At 48.3% G+C, this 18,239-nt stretch overlaps 1 protein-coding gene and 1 non-coding gene across 2 annotated transcripts; one reads left to right on the forward strand and one right to left on the reverse strand.

The window, feature by feature from the left end:
- Positions 1–6,976: 6,976 nt before the first annotated feature.
- On the reverse strand, positions 6,977–17,120 carry TMIGD1 (transmembrane and immunoglobulin domain containing 1). Its single transcript, XM_015422032.1, has 7 exons — positions 17,022–17,120; positions 16,752–16,809; positions 15,636–15,737; positions 15,081–15,359; positions 11,931–12,209; positions 9,600–9,703; positions 6,977–7,029 (listed from the first exon to the last, which is right to left on the reverse strand). Exons 1-7 carry the CDS (start codon positions 17,118–17,120, stop codon positions 6,985–6,987), a joined length of 966 nt encoding a protein of 321 aa, XP_015277518.1. The 3' UTR covers positions 6,977–6,984.
- TRNAG-UCC lies at positions 10,686–10,757 on the forward strand. Its single transcript has one exon. It is a non-coding gene; the product is annotated as a tRNA-Gly (tRNA).
- Positions 17,121–18,239: the final 1,119 nt, after the last annotated feature.

Consider the following 18,239-nt stretch of genomic DNA (forward strand, 5'->3'; position numbering starts at 1 on the left):
TAGAATTCACCCTTCAAAGCAGCCATTTTCCCCAGGGGAGCTGATCTCTGTCAGCTGGAGATCAGTTGGGAAAGCGGGAGATCCCCAGGCCCCACCTGGAGGCTGGGAAACCTAGTCACGACACAGAGATAGGCAATGTCCAACCTCTGAATGTCTCTTGCCTTGAAAACCCTACTAGGACTGCGGTCACACACACAAAATGTCACGGTAGAGCCAGGGAGGCAGGCAGACAGGGGGAGTCACAATACAAGTCCAAAGGTCAGCCAGGAGAGCAGTCAGCAGAGCATTAAACAAGTCCCAAAACACCAGACAAAGCCATAGTCAAACGTTACCAGAGGTCAGAATACAGGGAGCAAAGCCGAGGATGTGGTCAGGTTCAAAGCTGGAAGTCAGGAGCCAGAGCCGTCCAAACACAAGCCGAGTCCAAAAGCCACAGAGTCAAACAGGAATCAAGGTGCAGAGCTTCTGGTTCTACGAACGAGGTTGCCAGCACAACTTGCTCATGGCCAGAGGCCCTACTAAATAGTGCTCTGGACCATTAACTCATTAGCACCTGTGTCCGAGGTCCTGGCTGCTGTTAAAACTCAGGGCTCAAGGATCTCCACCCTCTTGAACGTGCTTCTTTTCGTCGGCTAGCCAGCTCCTGACGTCTCTGATCCCTAAGCCTACTTACAGGTGGGGGAGATGCAGGTGGTGAGCTGCTTATGGCCTGCTCAACCCCAGGTGCAAACCGTCCTGTAGTTGACTCAGATTGCTGTGTATCCTCCTCAGTACTTACAGTAGGTGCACCGTGCAGATCCTGATGCTTCTTCAGCTCTTAAAGGCACTGAATCCTCCCCTCTTAGGCTGTCAGGAGCTGGCTCTGGGGCTGAGTCAAGGGCAGGCATGACACAAAATAATGCACTTTCCATGCACTTTCCAACTCGATTTTTACTGTGTGGTGTGGCAAAATCCAGATGGAAAGTGCATTGAAAGTGGTTTGAAAGTGGATTATTTAGTGTGTGTGACCGCAGCCCCGGGTTGCTGTAAGTCAGCTGTGAATTGAATGGGGTGTGTGTGTGTGTGGGGGGTCAGCTATGAATTGATAGGGGGTGAGGATCCCTGCTCCGTCCCACAGTGATTCACTCAGATTCATTCTTCCTGATGAAATCTGTTTACTCCCGCGTGAAGGAGGGAAAGGGAGAAGTCTGCAAACGGCACCCAAAGGACATTTTAAAAAGAGGGAGGGGATGGGAATGCAGGGAAACACAGAGAGGCAGAGAGCTGACCGACCGGTTGGTCCAGCAAAAGGACAGGCTTGACAAGCTGAGCTTTTTTGGGAAATGTTTATTGTGCTGATTGGAGCCGAAGTCATTTCAATACACCTTCTTCACCAGGGGTGGGAATAACCAACAGGGCGGGTCCCTGTCAACTCTTGGCACACAAGAGCCACTCCTACAGAAGTGCTGCTGGGAGCTGGCCACTCACTGCCCCAGGAGTGTATTCACCCTGTCGCTGCACCTGTTGTTGTGGCTGGGTGCAGGCTGGACAGCAGGAAGTCAGCAACCCACAAAAGAACAAAGGATCAAAGACAGGGCTGTAGCATTCTCCTGCTGCCTGGGCTCCCGGGCCTTCAAGCTTTGTGTCTGTTTCTCAGCAATGCCTCCGGCTGAGCACAAGAACCCCACGGTTCCCCAACCTTTTGGAGCCATGCGGGCACCTTTTGAACTCTGACACAGGGTGGTGGGCACAGCCATAAAATGGATGCTGCAGGAGGGGGAGTCAGCCATAGGGTTGCCAAGTGCGATCTTTGCCGCAGCGGGGGACTCCCGGCTGGCAACTGGAGAGCGCGCGCACCGCATCCTCGTCACTCGGAAGTGACGCGACCACGCCGGGCACGCTGGGGGTGGGGCACGACCATCCGAGGGAAAACCATAGAGTTTTCCCTCGGATGACTGTGGACCCGCCCCCAGCGTGCCCGGGGTACCCGTGTCACTTCTGGGTGACATGCATGTGGGGGTGGAGTTCCCCCCGGGACCTAATCCGCCGGCAGTGGGGAACAGGCCTCTGGGGCGGGGGTTTCCCCGCCCCCCGGGGGACTTGGCAAGCCTAATTAGAAATGATAGCAGTCATTTAGAGGAGATTGGATTTATACCCCGCCCTTCACTTGGAGTCTCAGAGCGGCTTACAAACCCTTCCCCTCCCCACAACAGACACCCTGTGCAGTGGGTGGGGCTGAGAGAACTCTGACACAAACGGCTCTTTTTCAAGGACAGCTGTGCCAGAGCTTGTGACTGACCCAAGGTCACATCAGCAGGTGCAAGTGGAGGAGTGGGGAATCAAACCCGGTTCTCCCAGATTAGAGTCCGCACACTTAACCACTACACCAAACTGGCTGCTGCAGCTGATCTTTGGTCACACAGTGAAGATCCTTGGGCTGTGAAGGCAGCTGCTGTCAAAGCAAGGTTTTTTAAAAAAAATCTGCACAGCCAACCACATTTCCAGTGGCCGATAAGAAGCCTGGCTTGGCAGAACCCCCACCTGGCTCTGCTCACTTTCTAAAAACACTTGGCGGGCACTAGGGAAGGTGTCAGCGCCGCGGGCACCATGCTGGGGACCCCTGCTGTAACGAGTGCCAACCATTTGTATTCCCCATTTCTGTTTCTACCTTGCCCACGGCAGCTGCCACCTCAGGGCTTACGTACCGCATCGTGGGGGCGCTGGGTGAGCTGTCCTTCCCAACAAGGCATGCCTGGCTGCGTGTTATGTTGGCCACGTGTGAATGAGCCACTTAAGAGCAGTCTCACTTCATTGCTCCTCACTACACGGACCCATAGTCAAAAAATGACACTTGCGAGTTTGGTTAATGGGCTCTTGCCTTGCACTTGAATCTCTGTTTTCAGTGTTGCTTTCCTTATTGCAATTTATATCCAAGGAACTTTTGGTGGTTCGAAAGCCCGTTAAAGGGCGATTAGACTAATGGGTACCTGCTACTAGAGCAGGGGGGCACCCGTCCCTGTGTTGCGGCGAGCGGCGAGCGGTGGCGGCGGCAACGGAGAAAATGGTGGCTGGCGAGGCAAGGAGCGAGCAAGCAAAGGAGGCCGGACCAACTGGCGTGGAGGCGGAGCAACGCAGCAGGCCGGAGCCTCATCGGGACAGAGGCCACAGCGGGGCATGCGCGGAAGTGCGAGTGGTCCTGGCCCGGAAATGGAATCGCTACAGCCGGAAGAAGGGAACCTCAAAGACCAGCACCAGAAAGGACGCTGCCGACTACCTCCCGCAAGAACAAGACAACGACCGAAGATCCGCCGCAAGAAAAGGGTGCCTGGTAGGGTAGTCACCACCCCTATGTCTGTGGCCCTAGGTTAGATTCTGTAAAAATGTGATTAGCACCTTCTGTAAGCCGGCCAGAGACCCCCAGGGGTTCGGACGGGATAGTAAATCGAATAAATAAATAAATAAATAAATATAAAACAGCTCCCCCTCCCATCCTGAGCTAGGGCCCCGGTCACACGGGCCAGATAACGTGGTGGGGAGGCGTGGCTCTTTGCGCCGGCGCAATCAGACCCGCCAGAACGCGATCAGACACGACGGCGGCACACCGCAGTTTTGTCTGTCAGCCCGTGCGCGTCAAGGAGGGCAGCCGTGGGAAAGCCACGTGCCGGCGCGATCACATGGAATGATTCCGTCAACAGCCCGTGGCAAACCATTTGCTAGTACATTTGTTGAGATACTTTTTAACTGCGCAGCTTCGGCGGCACGCCACGGGTTGGCCACGGGTGCGCTACGCTTGCCAGATGTTGCGGTGTGATCGCGCCCTGAAAATCTGCCCAGCATTCGTGGCTCTCCCACAGCAAATTCGGCGTGTGAACGGGGCCTAGGTTAGACAGAGCGACATGAACTCAATGAATGAATGAATGAATGAATGAATTTATTCACGGTCACTGACCAACACATAAACTGCTTTACATTATGTAACATGGAAAGAAAACATCACATTAAAATAGAAGCAAAATTTTTAAGACTGATTATAAAAACCATTAAAATTAATGAACTCAATGAGTTTTGTGACTGAGCAGAGATTTAGATCCAGGTCTCCTAGTCCCCTGTGCCACACTGCTTCCAATGTGGTCCAAGTCTCCCACCTCCCTCATTTTTTTTCCTGTTAAAAATACTTTTATTGCCTCCCTCAGCCATTTTTGTTAGGTGGTTAACAAAGGAAAGAAAAGAACATACCTTAACAAAATATTATTTTAAAAAACAGGAAAAGCCATAAGGTAAGAATGGGTTGGATCCCACTGAAAAGATCTGTGTATGCATTATGGGCTGGGCAATTTTTGCTAATTCCCCTGTCCTATGGCAGCAGTCAAACTCCTCTTATGCTGCTCTTGAGGGCCCCCATTCCCCAGGAGCCGCATTTCAGGCTTCTGCAGGAAGGGGAAGTTTTAGATGGGATCCAACCTAATGGTTACTTGTATGACTAGCAAAAGCAACTCAAGGCAACTCATGTGCAAGACCAAAAAAACAAAAAACAAAACCCTCAACAGAATAAACAGGTCAACAGATGTCTAACTCTCAGGAAAGCCAAGTGACAGTGCAAAAGCCGAGATATGCCTGTACAGAACCCACCTCCCTCATAATAGCCAAAGTGGGATTATGAGTGGAGCCCCCCTCAAGCCTGCCTTTACCCACATGAGCCTTCCTTCAGCTGGTACGTGTTGCCCTTCCCTGCTATGAATATTACGGGGGCTCAGTAAGTTCACAGCACAGAAGAACAGGCTGACCCACTGCAGAAGGGACTCTTCTGGGGCCTCCAGGGAACAAGAGCAGTTCACCCACTTCTAAGTCATTGTACCAAGATGCCTCCGAAAAGCAGCTTGAGGAGCAAGTGCAAAATAAACCACGGGGACTGCAGAGGAAAAGGCGGCTTGCAGAAGTGCTGCCACCCCAACGTGTAAGGCTGACGTGGCAATGCTCTTGTTCACTTTCCGAGAAGACAGAGAATGAGATGAATTAATAGCCCGTATAATGAATGTTAACCAGCAAGCAATTATGAAATCCTGTCATGATGCTCTCTTCAAAATGTAATTTATTAAAACCTTATTAAAAATGGAGATTGCCTCTGTCTGATGACGGGGGGGGGGGCGGGGGGAATGACACACCTTCCCTTCTTTTTTCATGCAGACACGTTGGCTGACTTTGCTAGGGCAGCGACAACCCTGAAGTTAATCTTTTACCTCGGAAGAACACTTGAAAAGTCTGGCCAGTAGGAGATTCCCAATTTTTCAAGGAAATGGAGTTAGGAGCCAAACATGTACACAGGGAAAGCGAAGCAGCGTTTTAAATAAGAATAAATAAATCATGGAGGCATTTGAGCCACAGACGCCCGGGGAAGGATCTGCAGCCCGTGACTGCTATTGAGGAAGGTTCTTATGTTGTGCCAAAATGGGAATTCCTTCACCTGGAGGGAAAGGAAGAAAAGGTAAAAAGAAACCACAACACCAAATAAAGGGAGATATGCTTGCAAAGAAGCGGCATGTTTTCTTTGGAAGGGAATCTTGGCTGACAAAAGACGTTTCCTTGTTATATTCAGGGCTTTTTTGGTGGAAAAAGCACAGCAGGAACTCATTAGCACAATAGGCCACACCAACAAAAGGAACTCATTAGCATATTAGGCCACACACCCATGCCTTCCCTTGGCTTGCTGTGGCACCCGGTGGCTGCAGGGTGCCTTGGCAAGCTGGCCCTTGGACAGGCCGGAGAAGGCACGAAGAGGCATTTAAATGCTTCCCCATTCCTTCCAAGAGCCCCCCTGGCCCGCCCACCTCGGAGTCGCCAAGAGAGGTGACGCTCTCCAGGCCTTCCCTCCATAGCCACGCATGCAGAGGTTTTGACTGTAGTGGGCGTGGCCAACTCTGAAGCCAGCTGGAACTCCATTCCTGTGCGTTCCTGCCCCAAAATAGCCCTGGTTATATTGATATGAATAAGCAATGCCTTCGGCTGAGCACAGGAACACGCCACCAAGAGAAAGCCAGCACTGGTACAAGCAGAGCGGCAGCAACATGGCCAGTGGCGAGCGTCCTCCCTTATCACTTCTCAAGCTCTCCTTGCATCTCACAAGACAGCCACAACACGTGTATCTTCAAAAGTCATGTGTGAAAGGTCCTAATTGCCAGGAGAGGTCAGACTCTAGCCTTCTGCTCGGCAAAGGTTTTTTAAAGCAGCAGTTCTCATCATCAGAGGTAACGGAGAACAAGGAAGGGTCAGCGGCTGCTAAGCAGAGTTAACTCTTGAGAGTCAAACAGGTTCAATGGCCCTGGGGCCGCTTCGAAACCAACAAATGGGGAGGGCAGGAATTTGCCATTCTGAGGGTGCCCTCTCGATCACAGGAGACGCAGAGGCAACTCTGCCCTTAGGCAAAGCAGGGCAATGAATTCTGAGAGCCATTTATGTGTGGCCGAGGGCAAGATGGGGGCAGTGCTGCTGGAACCGCTTGTGCAAGCCCCACTGAAAGGAATGGTCACTGTGCACAAGCAGGGTGGCACACTTCTACAGCCCCTGCTCCTTTCAGCGGGGCTTGCACAGGAGAGCGACCCCATGTCAGTTAATTAGTGTAAGTGGGGACGCCACTGAACTGTCTGCTGTTGGCTGTGCCAAGAGCGAACATACTCAAGAGCTGCTACAACATCTTTTGATTGTTATCAGACTGTCGAGTCACGCAAATACAGCCAGTTTGGTGTAGCGGTTAAGTGTGGGGACTCTAATCTGGGAGAACCGGGTTTGATTCCCCACTCCTCCACTTGCACCTGCTGCTGATGTGACCTTGGGTCAGTCACAAGCTCTGGCACAGCTGTCCTTGAAAAAGGGCAGTTTGTGTCAGAGTTCTCTCAGCCCCACCGACCTCACAGGGTGTCTGTTGTGGGGAGGGGGAGGGAAAGGAGTTTGTAAGCCGCTCTGAGACTCCAAGTGAAGGGCAGGGTATAAATCCAATCTCTTCTTCTTCTTCTACAGTGCTGTGTTGCTTGGCGATTCGTTTGCCCTTCTGAAGCACTTCAAAGGAAAAGACAACAAAGTGTTACAACCTCATCAAAACACATTTTCAACAGGACTTCTTCCAGGTTACGCATTTTGGATCAGACTAGGAGCTGCCAAGTTTCAATCCGGTCCAGTGACCAGTTTCTGGCCTGCCTGGCATGGGGTGGATGGAAGTTCTTTCCCTCTCCCCTGACCTCATGCTGTGCCACCTGCTCCTTCCCAGCAGAAAGCCAGGCGCAGTGTGAGTAACGATGCCAAAACCCTAAAGTGCCATGTAGATATTATTGGAATAGGAAGGCAAATCGGACTAGAGAATCAATCGAACTACAATGCCTTCCTTTTTTCAGAAAGCACAATATAGCTGCAGTCCTTTTTAATTTTGTTCTCTAAGCTGAAGGATAAACCAAGGCTGGAGTGGCAAGGAAATTCCCTGAGAGAAGACTGCCTTCTGCTGGCCACACCAAAACAGATACTTGTCCCCCACGGGTCTCCTGTATTAGACTGCTTTACACAGTCCCAGATACAACACATGTGGTTTTCACTGTGACCATGGGTAGCGGGGGGAAATGGAGTTTCTTTCCTCCACTCCCTTCTATTTTTTGTCCTGGAATGCTGTTATTGGCTCCATTGTAAAAATCATGTTACTTACACTGCTTCACCCCAGTTTCACAATGGATCCAACAGTGGCTCCATAGGGCCCCGGTCACACGGCAAAGTTGCTGCGGGAGAGGCACGGAAGGTGGGCGGATTATCCGGGCGCGATCACACCACAACATCTGGGAAGTGGCGCGCACCCGTGGCTTACCGCCGACAATGCGCATTTAAAAACTAGTACCTCCAAGGTACTAGTAAACATTTGCCACGGGCTGCCTCCAGACGCCCATGATGTGATCGCGCCGGCGCGCAGCATTCCCCTCCGGTCGCTCGTTTACCCTCTGGCACTGAGGGAAGGACCCGTGCTGTGCCGCCTGCGCGTCTGATCGCGTAATCGCAGATCAAACTGCGCCGGGGCAATTAGCCACGCCTCCCCCCGCGATATCGGGGCGGTGTGCCCGGGGTCTGTGACAGTTTGCAGACCTGAAAAGAGGCTAAAGCCACTTCTCCATGTGTACTGGTCACAGAGAGAAAACAGCCAGTGTGCATCTGGGAGGCACAGGATGCCCATCTCACAGGTGGCACAGGATGCCCATCTCGCAGTCCCCAGCAAACACAACGACTTTGTAACATAAAAGTGGAGCTTTGTAAGATGGATCTGGACACCCATTCACCTTACAAAATGTAGCAAGTACTACCAGAAGCATCTGGGTTGCAGTTAGAATCCCAGACTGGCACTTACTTAGGAAAGGTATAAATAAGGATTTGGGAATTTACCATTTTACTTTTAATTTACTTCAGGACTGTCACTTTTTTTTGACTCTGCTCCCTTAAGTCAGCAGTTTGGCACCCAGAAATCAAGCATGGGAATTTTCCCCCTCACACTTTCCCCGTGTAGCCTTTTTCCCCCTTTTTTTGCTGTCGAGTCACAGCCAACTTATGGTGACCCCATTCAAAAGAGAGGTCAAGAGGTGGGCTGCCATTGCCTGCCTCTGCGTCATGGCCCTGGTATTCCTTGGAGGTCTCGTATCCAAACACTAACCAAGGCTGACCCTGCTTAGCTTCCAAGAGCTGACGAGATCGGGCTTGCCTGGGCTATCCAGGTCTGGGCACATGTAGCCCTTCCAGTTATATTACCTGCATTTCCTCAAAACTGAAGTGCACAGATCGTGGGGGTGGAGCAACCTGCTTTTGGTGGATAGGATCACTGCCATAGTTAACTCCTCTCTGGTTTTACAGGGCTGCTGCCAATTTAAACACGTATTTATCTGAGGGCTCCCTTCCCACTCCCTTCCTACCCTCTCTGCAGCACTTCACTTTTAGTGCTGGAGCCCCTTGTCCAGGGCCCGGGCTTTCCTTACGTCATCACATGATACATAAAAGCGGGAGCGGTGGCGCGGGGGATTTTTCCCTGCTTAACTGTAACATCTGAACTGCCAAGCTTTGGCAGTTCTAGCCCCGTGCTGGTGTGAGCAACCAAGCCTTATCCTAGCTCATCGTCTACCCAGTGGTTCGAAAGCTTCGGTGAGTAGATAAATTGGGGACCACCCGTAAGGGGGTGGGCACGCCGCTCCCTTCGGGGGAGGTGTTAGCAGCCGAGTGCAGCTTCTGAGGTGCGGCGAGATCAAAAAGATGAAAGAGCTGGGCCGGCTTCCCTGCAGTGCAGTGAGTCGACCAGGCGGCGGCAGTGTGGCGGCACAACATCAAGAAGCCCTGACGTCATCAGCCAGCCGACAAGAATACATGCCGTAGGAACACGACTGATCCAGCCCGAAGATGAAGCCCCGGCTAGCTGCGATGTGTGTGTAATTTAAAATGCTATATGTTGTCTTCCCTATCCCCCACAAATATTGTTAGTCCAATTGTTAAAGAGTAACTGTAAATCGCTCTAAGCCTGCAGGTGTGTGGGAAAGAGCGATTAATAAATCAAAAAGTATTATTATTATAATGTATTATAAAAAGAGGGCCTTCCTGTACTAGGTTCTTCTTACCTTAAGTATTGCTTCTCGTCGAGCCACAATAGCAAAGAAGATAGTGAGCGCGACCACCACTGCTGCAGCAATGACTGCCTCCATTGGAAAGGCAAGTCTTCCGGCTATTGTGGGGCAGAGAGAAAGGGAAAAGGACACCACCATCATTGGATACTGGACACATAGGATTATTTTATGAAACTGTGTTTGTGTGTTCACTCAGTGGGGGACACACACCTGGTAATTGCCAAATAGAATCGCTGATGCTTTGTACTGACCAGGGATCTCTATTCTTGGTGCTTGTGTGGCAACAGTATGAGGGCTTCTGGAGTTCTGGCCCCACTGGTGGACTTCCTGATGGCACCTGGGTTTTGGCAACTGTGTGGCACAGAGTGTTGGACTAGATCCAACATGGCTTCTCTCATATTCTTATGTTCTTATGATCATAAACAAGACCAGACTGAGCTGAAGGCCTTTGGTTAACCCATTCAAAACTAATACTGGTAGTTCTAATCCTGCCAACACTTATATGCGTGCTATAACACTAAAGACTGGTCCAACCAGTTGAAGTCCCAAGTATGTTCTTGCAAGTCACTCCTGATTCTCAAATAGTGACCTCAGAAGAGTTTGCCTTCTTCTATGAGCTCACTTGGTGGGTATAGGCAAATTACTCTCTCACTTCAAGTGAAGTACTTCTTCACCCAAAGAGTGATTAACACTTGGAATTCACTGCCACAGGAAGTGGTGGTGGCTACAAGCATGGACGGCTTCAAAAGGGAATTAGATAAGCATATGGAGCAGAGGTCCATCAGTGGCTATTAGCCAGAAGGTATAGATAGGGACTCTGGGGCAAGTGATACTCTGTCATCTTGGTGCTTGGGGGGGTCAACAGTGGGAGGGCTTCTAATGTCCTGGCCCCACTGGTGGACCTCCTGATGGCACTGGTATTTCTGGCCACTGTGTGATACAGAGTGTTGGACTGGATGGGCCTTTGGCCTGATCCAACATTGGCATCTCTTATGTTCTTAAGTCTCTGCCTACACTATGGGGATTAAAATGTTGATCAATCCCACAGGGCTACTGTAATGATTGTAATTAGGTATTGGAGGGTCTGTGGCTCTGTGGAAGAGCCTCTGCTTTCCATGCAGAAGGTCCCAGGTTCAATCCCTGGCATGTCCAGTTAAGGGCCAGGCAGTAGGTGATGTGAAAGACCTAAGATATGTGAAAGACGTGTGCAAAGGTCTCTCCCAGCCAACAACAAACTTGGTGGCGGGATGCCTACAGCTGAACGCCCGAAGTTTCTTGATGGGTCAGGCGGGGGAAACTGCCCATCATGCCAGATCTCCTTACACCACCTTCTACCCACCCTATCACAGCCCAGAGCTGAGCACTCCTCCGGGCCATGGAACTCTTGACAATTCCAAGTCCATGAAACCCTACAATTGCTGCAGTGCTTATGAGTCCTTCTACGAAAGCACTTCTCCCGAGTGTGCCAGCCCACCGTTTGAAGGTCCCTTAAGTCCTCCCCCAGTGAACTATAAGACCTCAGTCTGAGACGCTGGAGAGCCACTGCCAGTCAAAGTAGACAGGACTGACCTTGATGGAAGAATAGGGCTGCCAGCCTCCAGGTGGGGCCTGGGGATCTCCCGCTTTTACAACTGATCTCCAGCTGACAGAGATCAGCTCCCCTGGAGAAAATGGCTGCTTTGAAACCCCGCCCTCTCCTGGCTCCACCCCCCAAAGTCTCCAGGTATTTTCCAACCCAGACCTGGCATCCCTATGGAAGAATAGTCTGATTTAGTATAAAGCAGCTTCATGTGTATAGGGAAGCGCTTACAACATTCACAAGCATGATACAAATGCTGTTGCTGTTACTATTTACTCCAAGCCCTTCCTGGGATTCTAGAATGAGAGCAGGTCAAAAGGCCATCTGGTCTGAGTCTCCTGCCAAAAGGCAGGGCCGTCAAACGGCTACTCATGCAGCCCATGGCTCATTAATGGTCACCCTGGCCTTGATTCCATGGATGCTCAGTTACCAGTTCTCCGTGACTGGAATCTTAAGAATTCCAAAAGCTTAAGGCAACTAGTTTTGCCTTCGGAATTTGAAACAAAGGCCAAGCTCCCTAGCTCTTGTGTGTGCTTCAGCTAATGCTCTTGAGTTTTTCAGGTAAATGTGCATAAGGTAATCTCTACCTGCACCCAGTACATGTAAGCAAACAGGCCAGGGTAGAATGGCAACCATAGGGCAAGACAGTGCGAGCTGGTCAGGCTACAGACCTCAGCGGATTGCCAGCAGGTCTTGTCACTTGCTATTGGTCATATGGCCAGTCAACATTGTTACTGCAGGATTACCTTCGACAGTCAAGTGAAAATCTATCTGTGCTGTTCCCAGGGCAGATATGGCCTCGCAAGTATACAGCCCACCATCAGATTCCTGGACTCTCTCGATCGTCAGCTGAAAGAGCTCGGTGGTCTGGGAAATTCGGTGACGGGCAGGTTCCAAAACCAAGGTGCTGTTGTCTTTATACCAAACCATCTGAGCTGGAGGGTTAGCCTTCACGTGGCAGCTGAGTGTCACATCATTTTCTTCGAATATTGAGGAAGGATCTTCTCCACTTAGGGTAGGAGGGACTATTAAGTACCAGCAAAGAATCATGTCAGTATCATGTCTTTCACTGCCCTTTCCCCCAAGACGACTTAGCAAGACCAGAGACAAATCATCTAAAAATCCTCCTGTTTCTAGTCCCAAAGGACAAAATGCAAAACAGTGATAAAAATAAAAGTGAACACTATTAAAATCAGTTTTCTGTTTAAATTTCAATGTGCTTCTTTGGGGGGGGCATATCATAAACTGAATTAATTTCAGATTCTCTATTTTCTCACTTGGCACCTGGGGTAAAAGAAACAGAATATTTAATGGGACCAACATTTGTTGGGGAACAATCTGGAGTGCATGGAAACCTTCAGGAGGGACCCCTCTATGCAACTCCAGAATTAGAAGACAGCATCCCAGTTATTTTGTGTTGTTTATTCTCTGGGTTTAACATGGCAACGGCTGTCTATAGGGCAGTCTAACAGTGCTGACATCCCTGTCCGCGCTCTGCAGATTATACAGAATCCTGTCTGTGGCTTCTGAACACCATCTGAAACTTCCTGGGGTCTAAATAGAAATGTAAAGAAATGTCTAAATATTGAAGCCATTGGTGTGGATTTTTTAAATGGAAAAAACCTAAATTTGGGGGGTAAATTTTCAATTGCTCTTTTTCCAAAATACTTAATTTTGTATCAAACTTATATGTGTTTTGCTAGTCTAACAACATAAAAGACATCATTTATTACTTAATTAGCATATAAAATGCACTATTTGACAAATGTATGAAATCCCAACATATGAAATGCCTAACAGTGTGATCCTAAGAACGTTTTCTGGAGTAAGCCTCCAGTGAACAGGGCTCACTAGGATTTTGAGTAGATTTGCTTGGGGCTACAGCCTTAGGTTTCTAGAAGCAAAGTGCAAATATACCCAATACCAGAGAGAGAGAGAATGCTGCACACTTTTGTACCTTATGCTACCTTAGCCATGTGTCTTAATTTTTGCTGTCCAAGAAAAAATGGTTGAAAATAGAAAAAAATGTTCTGTTAAACACACAAAAAAGTGTTATTTGGACAGAACAGTCCTATACAGCCACAGTAGGACTGGCAGCATATTTAGACATTAAGTTTTCTACTCTTCAAGACTTACAACTCTCCCTATACTGAACTCTTCCATTATCACCATCATACACATTATAGCATATTGATGGTGAACAACATTTGTCATTGTAATGATTCCTTGTTTTTGTGTGTGTGTGTCTCTTTAAAAGTTTGGTTGCATGGCTGTGGTAGATTGACTAGAGCGGTTGAGAGAGGCAAGTGTGATATGATTGGTGGTTGACAGAGAAGGGGAGGGGTTTTGGAAGTGAATCTGGGTGGATGAGTATGTGAGTCAGTCAGGAATTTCAGTTACAAGTTGACAGTTGATGTAGACAAGCAGTTCTGTGTTGAAGCAGTTAGAAGCTGACAGCTGAGGTTGTTCCGTGAGAAAGAGAAAGAGAGCTGAAAGCTGAGTGTATAGGAAAAAGTAAAGTTTAAGAGAAGAAAAGTTAAAGGAAAGTCTGAGTGTCATAATAAACTGGAGTGAAACAGTGAACATATATGGCATTGAGATAAACAAGTGTTACAAAGTTACATGAAAAGATCCCTGTCAGTGAGGGATAAGATTGTGTGTGATACCAAAGCAATTGTTCACCATTTACACATTACTAGTTACAGTGTACCACCCTCTTATTTAGTAGTTATTTCAATAAATCCTATTTTATCCAAGTTTATACCAGCTCTGAATGAAATACTTCCCAGGACCACATAGTTCCTCGTAAGCCTTAAACTCGGTCTACCAAACTAGTAAGAGCAAAAGTAAAAGCATAAAGGTTTGGAAATCCTTAAAATTTCCTGGTGGCAGCAAAAATACCCAGTTAAACAAAATAAAGAGAACTTTTAAAGTGAAACTAGTCCTCCCTAATAAGGAGGGTGTCACAGTCATATTTAAACAATAAATGATAATATTGTATATATCTATAATGTACACATGAATTAGTATTCTCTAATGCTCTAGATAGTCTACAATTAAAAAAAATGGATTGTACATTCTGAGTGACTGAAACATCATCTTAAAAGCATTCGCTCATTCTAAAGAAGAGGTTTCACAATTTTTTTTTTAATGCTCCCCAGCATTTCCAGTTATTCCAGCAGAAAAATTGAAAGAAAATCTGTAGAGGGATGTTCACCTTTTCCTGGGCCTCCATATCTCTAGGTGGGAACATATCCATGGGTTTGCCCAACTTGTTCCTTACTAAGACTGTGAGACCAATATATGTGAGAAGGTGGATAAGTTTCAGTGACTTCAGGTATGAGTTACTGAAGGCAAACGTATCCGGTCTTGGACTTGCAACACAGTACTGGGCACAGGATTCAGCAACCTGGGAACTTCAGCTTTAATTTTTAAAATGTAAAAGCCGATTTGTAGCTGCCAAAGCTACAAAACAGGGATAAATGCATGCAGGTGAGATTGAGGAATATTGGACCCCAGAGAGGGGACTCAGCAAGATCGTCAGTGATTGGGAGGACTGAGTGGGTGGGAGAGAAGCCTTCAGTGCCTGGTACATTTTTGTCTCCCCACCCAGAACCCCCTTCCCTTCAACTAGGAGAAGCAGGATTGGTTTAGCTTTATATCACCCTTCCCCCAAGAACCTCAGGATGGTGTGCAAAATAAGAGCATGATTTATACAGGTTGCAGAATCTAAACTCCCTGCTTTTGTAAAAAAGCAGACTCAGTCGATAGCTCCACAATGCAGAATCCAAACTCCCTGCTTTTGTAAAAAAGCAGACTCAGTCCATAGCTCCACAATGCTAACCCAGCTTCCCCCCCCCATCGCCTGACAGTCAACAACCACCCAGACTACTCACACATGACATCCAGTACCACGGAGATCTGAATGGACTCATCCCGGGCCAGCTTGCAGGTAAAGGAAACCCCATTGTCATCCATAGTGACAGGGGAGATGCAGATATTGCTGGCGTTCACTCGGTTTCCATCTTTCAGGTCAACCGTCCCGTCCTGCCGGAGCCACAGCAACTCCTCCTCATGGCTGTGATTCTGTACAGCGCACCAGAGGGACTGCATTAGGCCTGGCCTTGTAGGCAGCTTGTAGTCAGCGGTGTTAGCGTTAATGGTCAGCCCTACATCTGGGGAGAGAAAGGGATATTTTATTGCATACGTTGGGCATTAGAAGACTTGGACTACAGGGCAGACATAGAGCTTAATTCATTTCAAAAAAACAAACATAAATAGAGCCTCTCTGTTCCTTCCCAGCTCTCTTCCCCTACCAAACATCAGCAGTTGACAGACTTTGATGGAAAGACAGAGGAGCAGGGATCTGCCACTGCTATGCTACCCGAACATTAAGCAGCTCTCTGTTCAAATACTCAGATCTGGTTCTGCATTTCTGGCTCAATACCCACCTGCACCGGTGTACGACAAAAGCATTATTATGAGGATGGATGTTCTGAAAAGGAATCCTGGAATCACTTTTGGGGCCATCTGAGAAGCGATCCGGTCAAGATCTGCAACAGGCAGGGGGCAAGAGAGCGTCACGGCTACTGCAGACACCCTGCAAATTCAGCTGAATTCAACCCACAATCGCTATCATCCGTACACCCACAGACCAAGCTGAACAAGGCAATGCGCCTTGTATGCCAGCAAACAAACTGGAGAAAGACTTCTTGAAGCCTACTGAGACTTTCATCCCGGGAGTAATTTGCAGGTAAAATTTCCTCTGAGTGAAAGCTGTGCCCAAGGGCCTTTAGAAAAGGACTTGTTGTTGTAGCCCCGTCATCATTGGCCTCCTCTCCTAGGCTTCCAAAGGGTGACACATACCTCACGAAGGGGCCCAGTGGCTTCAGTCTTGCAAAGAAGAGCAGAATGTAGCCTCCCTGGCTTTTATAGATGCTCAAACTTGCATGGCTTTATTGTAGGGCAGCATCAAATGAGTCAGATGAATCAAGTTCAAGGCCTCCTCTCTTTCAAGGACTTCCTGGGTAAACACTTGCCTGAAAATGCTCCTTTCCCAGATTTATGGTTGGAGCTGAGGCAATGAGTAACAAGAAACTAATTGCATGTGACTGCTGATTTTGACCCCATAAGGTTGCACCCAGGCATCTCATGAATCATTATTTTTTTAAAAAATTGGTTAGGATTTCATCCATTCCTTCCTCCAAGAAGCTCTGGGCAGCATACATGGGATTGTATGGAAGATCTTAACTGGTGTGCTGGACAGTGCAGGAGGAAGCAGTCCTTCAAGCAACCTGGCCCCAAGCTGTTCAGGGCCTTACAGGTAAGAACTCGGAAGCAGACGGTCAGCAAGAGGAGATCTTTCAGTGCAGGGGTGACAGGTTTCCTGCATCGCACCCCTGACTGTAGCCTGTCACATTTTGGACCAGCTTTCGTTTCTGGACATTTTTCAATGCACACAATAATCTAATCTGGATGTGATCGGCCAGATCACTCTTTTCAAGGAACAACTTTAGCTGGCATATTAGCCAAAGTTGATAAAAGACGCTATGTGCCACCAAGGAGACCTGAGCTTTTAGCTGTAGGCCAGCGACTAGCAGCACCCTCAAGCTGTGAACCCCCAAACTTCAAAGAAGAGTGCAACACTCTCCAGGACAGGCTGACTCAATCCCATTGGCAAGCAGTACCTTGTTCTTATCTGGAGTGAGCTTCAGTTCATTTGCCCTCATCCATTCTATTACATTCTCCAAACACCTGTTCAGAACTTCCTCAGACCAACCCAACTAAGTTATTAAGGAGAAAGGGCTGGATGTCATTCAAATATTAGTTGCACTTACTCCAGATCCCGAGACAATCTTTCCTGGTGGTTCCATGTAGGTGTTAAACAGCATGGGGGACAAGATCAAGCTCTGTGGGCCTCCATAGATAAATTCCATGGGGCGGAGTAGCTGTCCCCCAGCACCACCTTCTGGAACTGGCCAGGCAGGCAAGAGTGGAACCACTGAAGCATGGTGCCTCCTACTCTCAACTTGGCCAACTATGTAAGATAAAAGGTTAAAGTTCCCTTGCTCGAAAGCCAGTCAAATCTGACTCATCTCCGTTTCTAAGCCGAAGAGCCAGCGCTGTCTGAAGACGTTTCCATGGTCATGTGGCCAGCATGACTAAACACCAAGGGGCACGGAACGCTGTTACCTTCCCACTGAAGTGGTCCCTATTTATCTACTTGCAATGTCTTGCTTTCGAACTGCTAGGTTGGCAGGAGCTGGAACTAGAGACGGGAGCTCACTCTGTCATGCAGCACACTCGGGTCTCGAACTGCTGAACTACCGACCTTCCACAGCCTGCAGATCAGCGTCTTAACCACTTGAGCCACCGCTGCTCCAACTATGTAAGATAGCCACACCCAAAGCACCCCTGAATCTCTCAGATGTGGACTGCGTGAGACTACCTAATCTTTCTGCAAGTGCTTTAATAAGAATTTTAGGAATAGTATTTCATCTTTTAATTTTAAGATAGCTAGGATAAGGGATGATATTTATATTTTTCTAATTTCATCTACACAGGCAACTATATTTGTATCACCCTGACTCATATTTACGCATTTCAAGAGTAATTAGATTGATTTTAAATACAAGTCGTAAAAGATAAACATGAGTGATCTTTGGCTGGGTTACAAGGTTTTCACTTTGCCCCTGGAATAAATAAAGTTCTGACGTCTCTTCAGTCAGAGGGCTATTCATTTATAGAGATTGGCTATTGAAGAGAACAGCTGTCTCGATATAGCTCTGTAGTTTAGAGGTTAATGTCTCCCTTTTGAACAGGCAAAGACACCCTTCATTTCCATGTGTCTGTTTTAAAAGGAATACTTCCCTTATGGGGGGAGCATAATACACCATTACAGGGGTCTAGACAATCTGTCTCCAAGTTGTGTAGCCACCACCTGCTCAAGCACCTTGCCCAAAAGAAGGAATGTTGGCCACTGGGCGGTAGTTATTTAGCTCGAGAGGGTCTAGGGTCACCTTCAGGAGGGGGTCTGATGACCACCCTCTTCAAAG

This window comes from Gekko japonicus, unplaced genomic scaffold, assembly GCF_001447785.1.
Source record: "Gekko japonicus isolate JY-2015 unplaced genomic scaffold, Gekko_japonicus_V1.1 scaffold182, whole genome shotgun sequence".
NCBI lineage: Eukaryota > Metazoa > Chordata > Lepidosauria > Squamata > Gekkonidae > Gekko > Gekko japonicus.

Coding starts and splice junctions, on each gene's coding strand:
- TMIGD1 (XM_015422032.1), bottom strand. CDS start 17,120: ATGGAATTTATCTATGGAGGCCCACAGAGCTTGATCTTGTCCCCCATG. Junction 16,810..17,021: donor AGATTGTCTCGGGATCTGGA/GTAAGTGCAACT, acceptor TCTTCTTTGAAG/TTTGGGGGTTCACAGCTTGA. Junction 15,738..16,751: donor GCCTACAGCTAAAAGCTCAG/GTCTCCTTGGTG, acceptor TGCCTGTTGCAG/ATCTTGACCGGATCGCTTCT.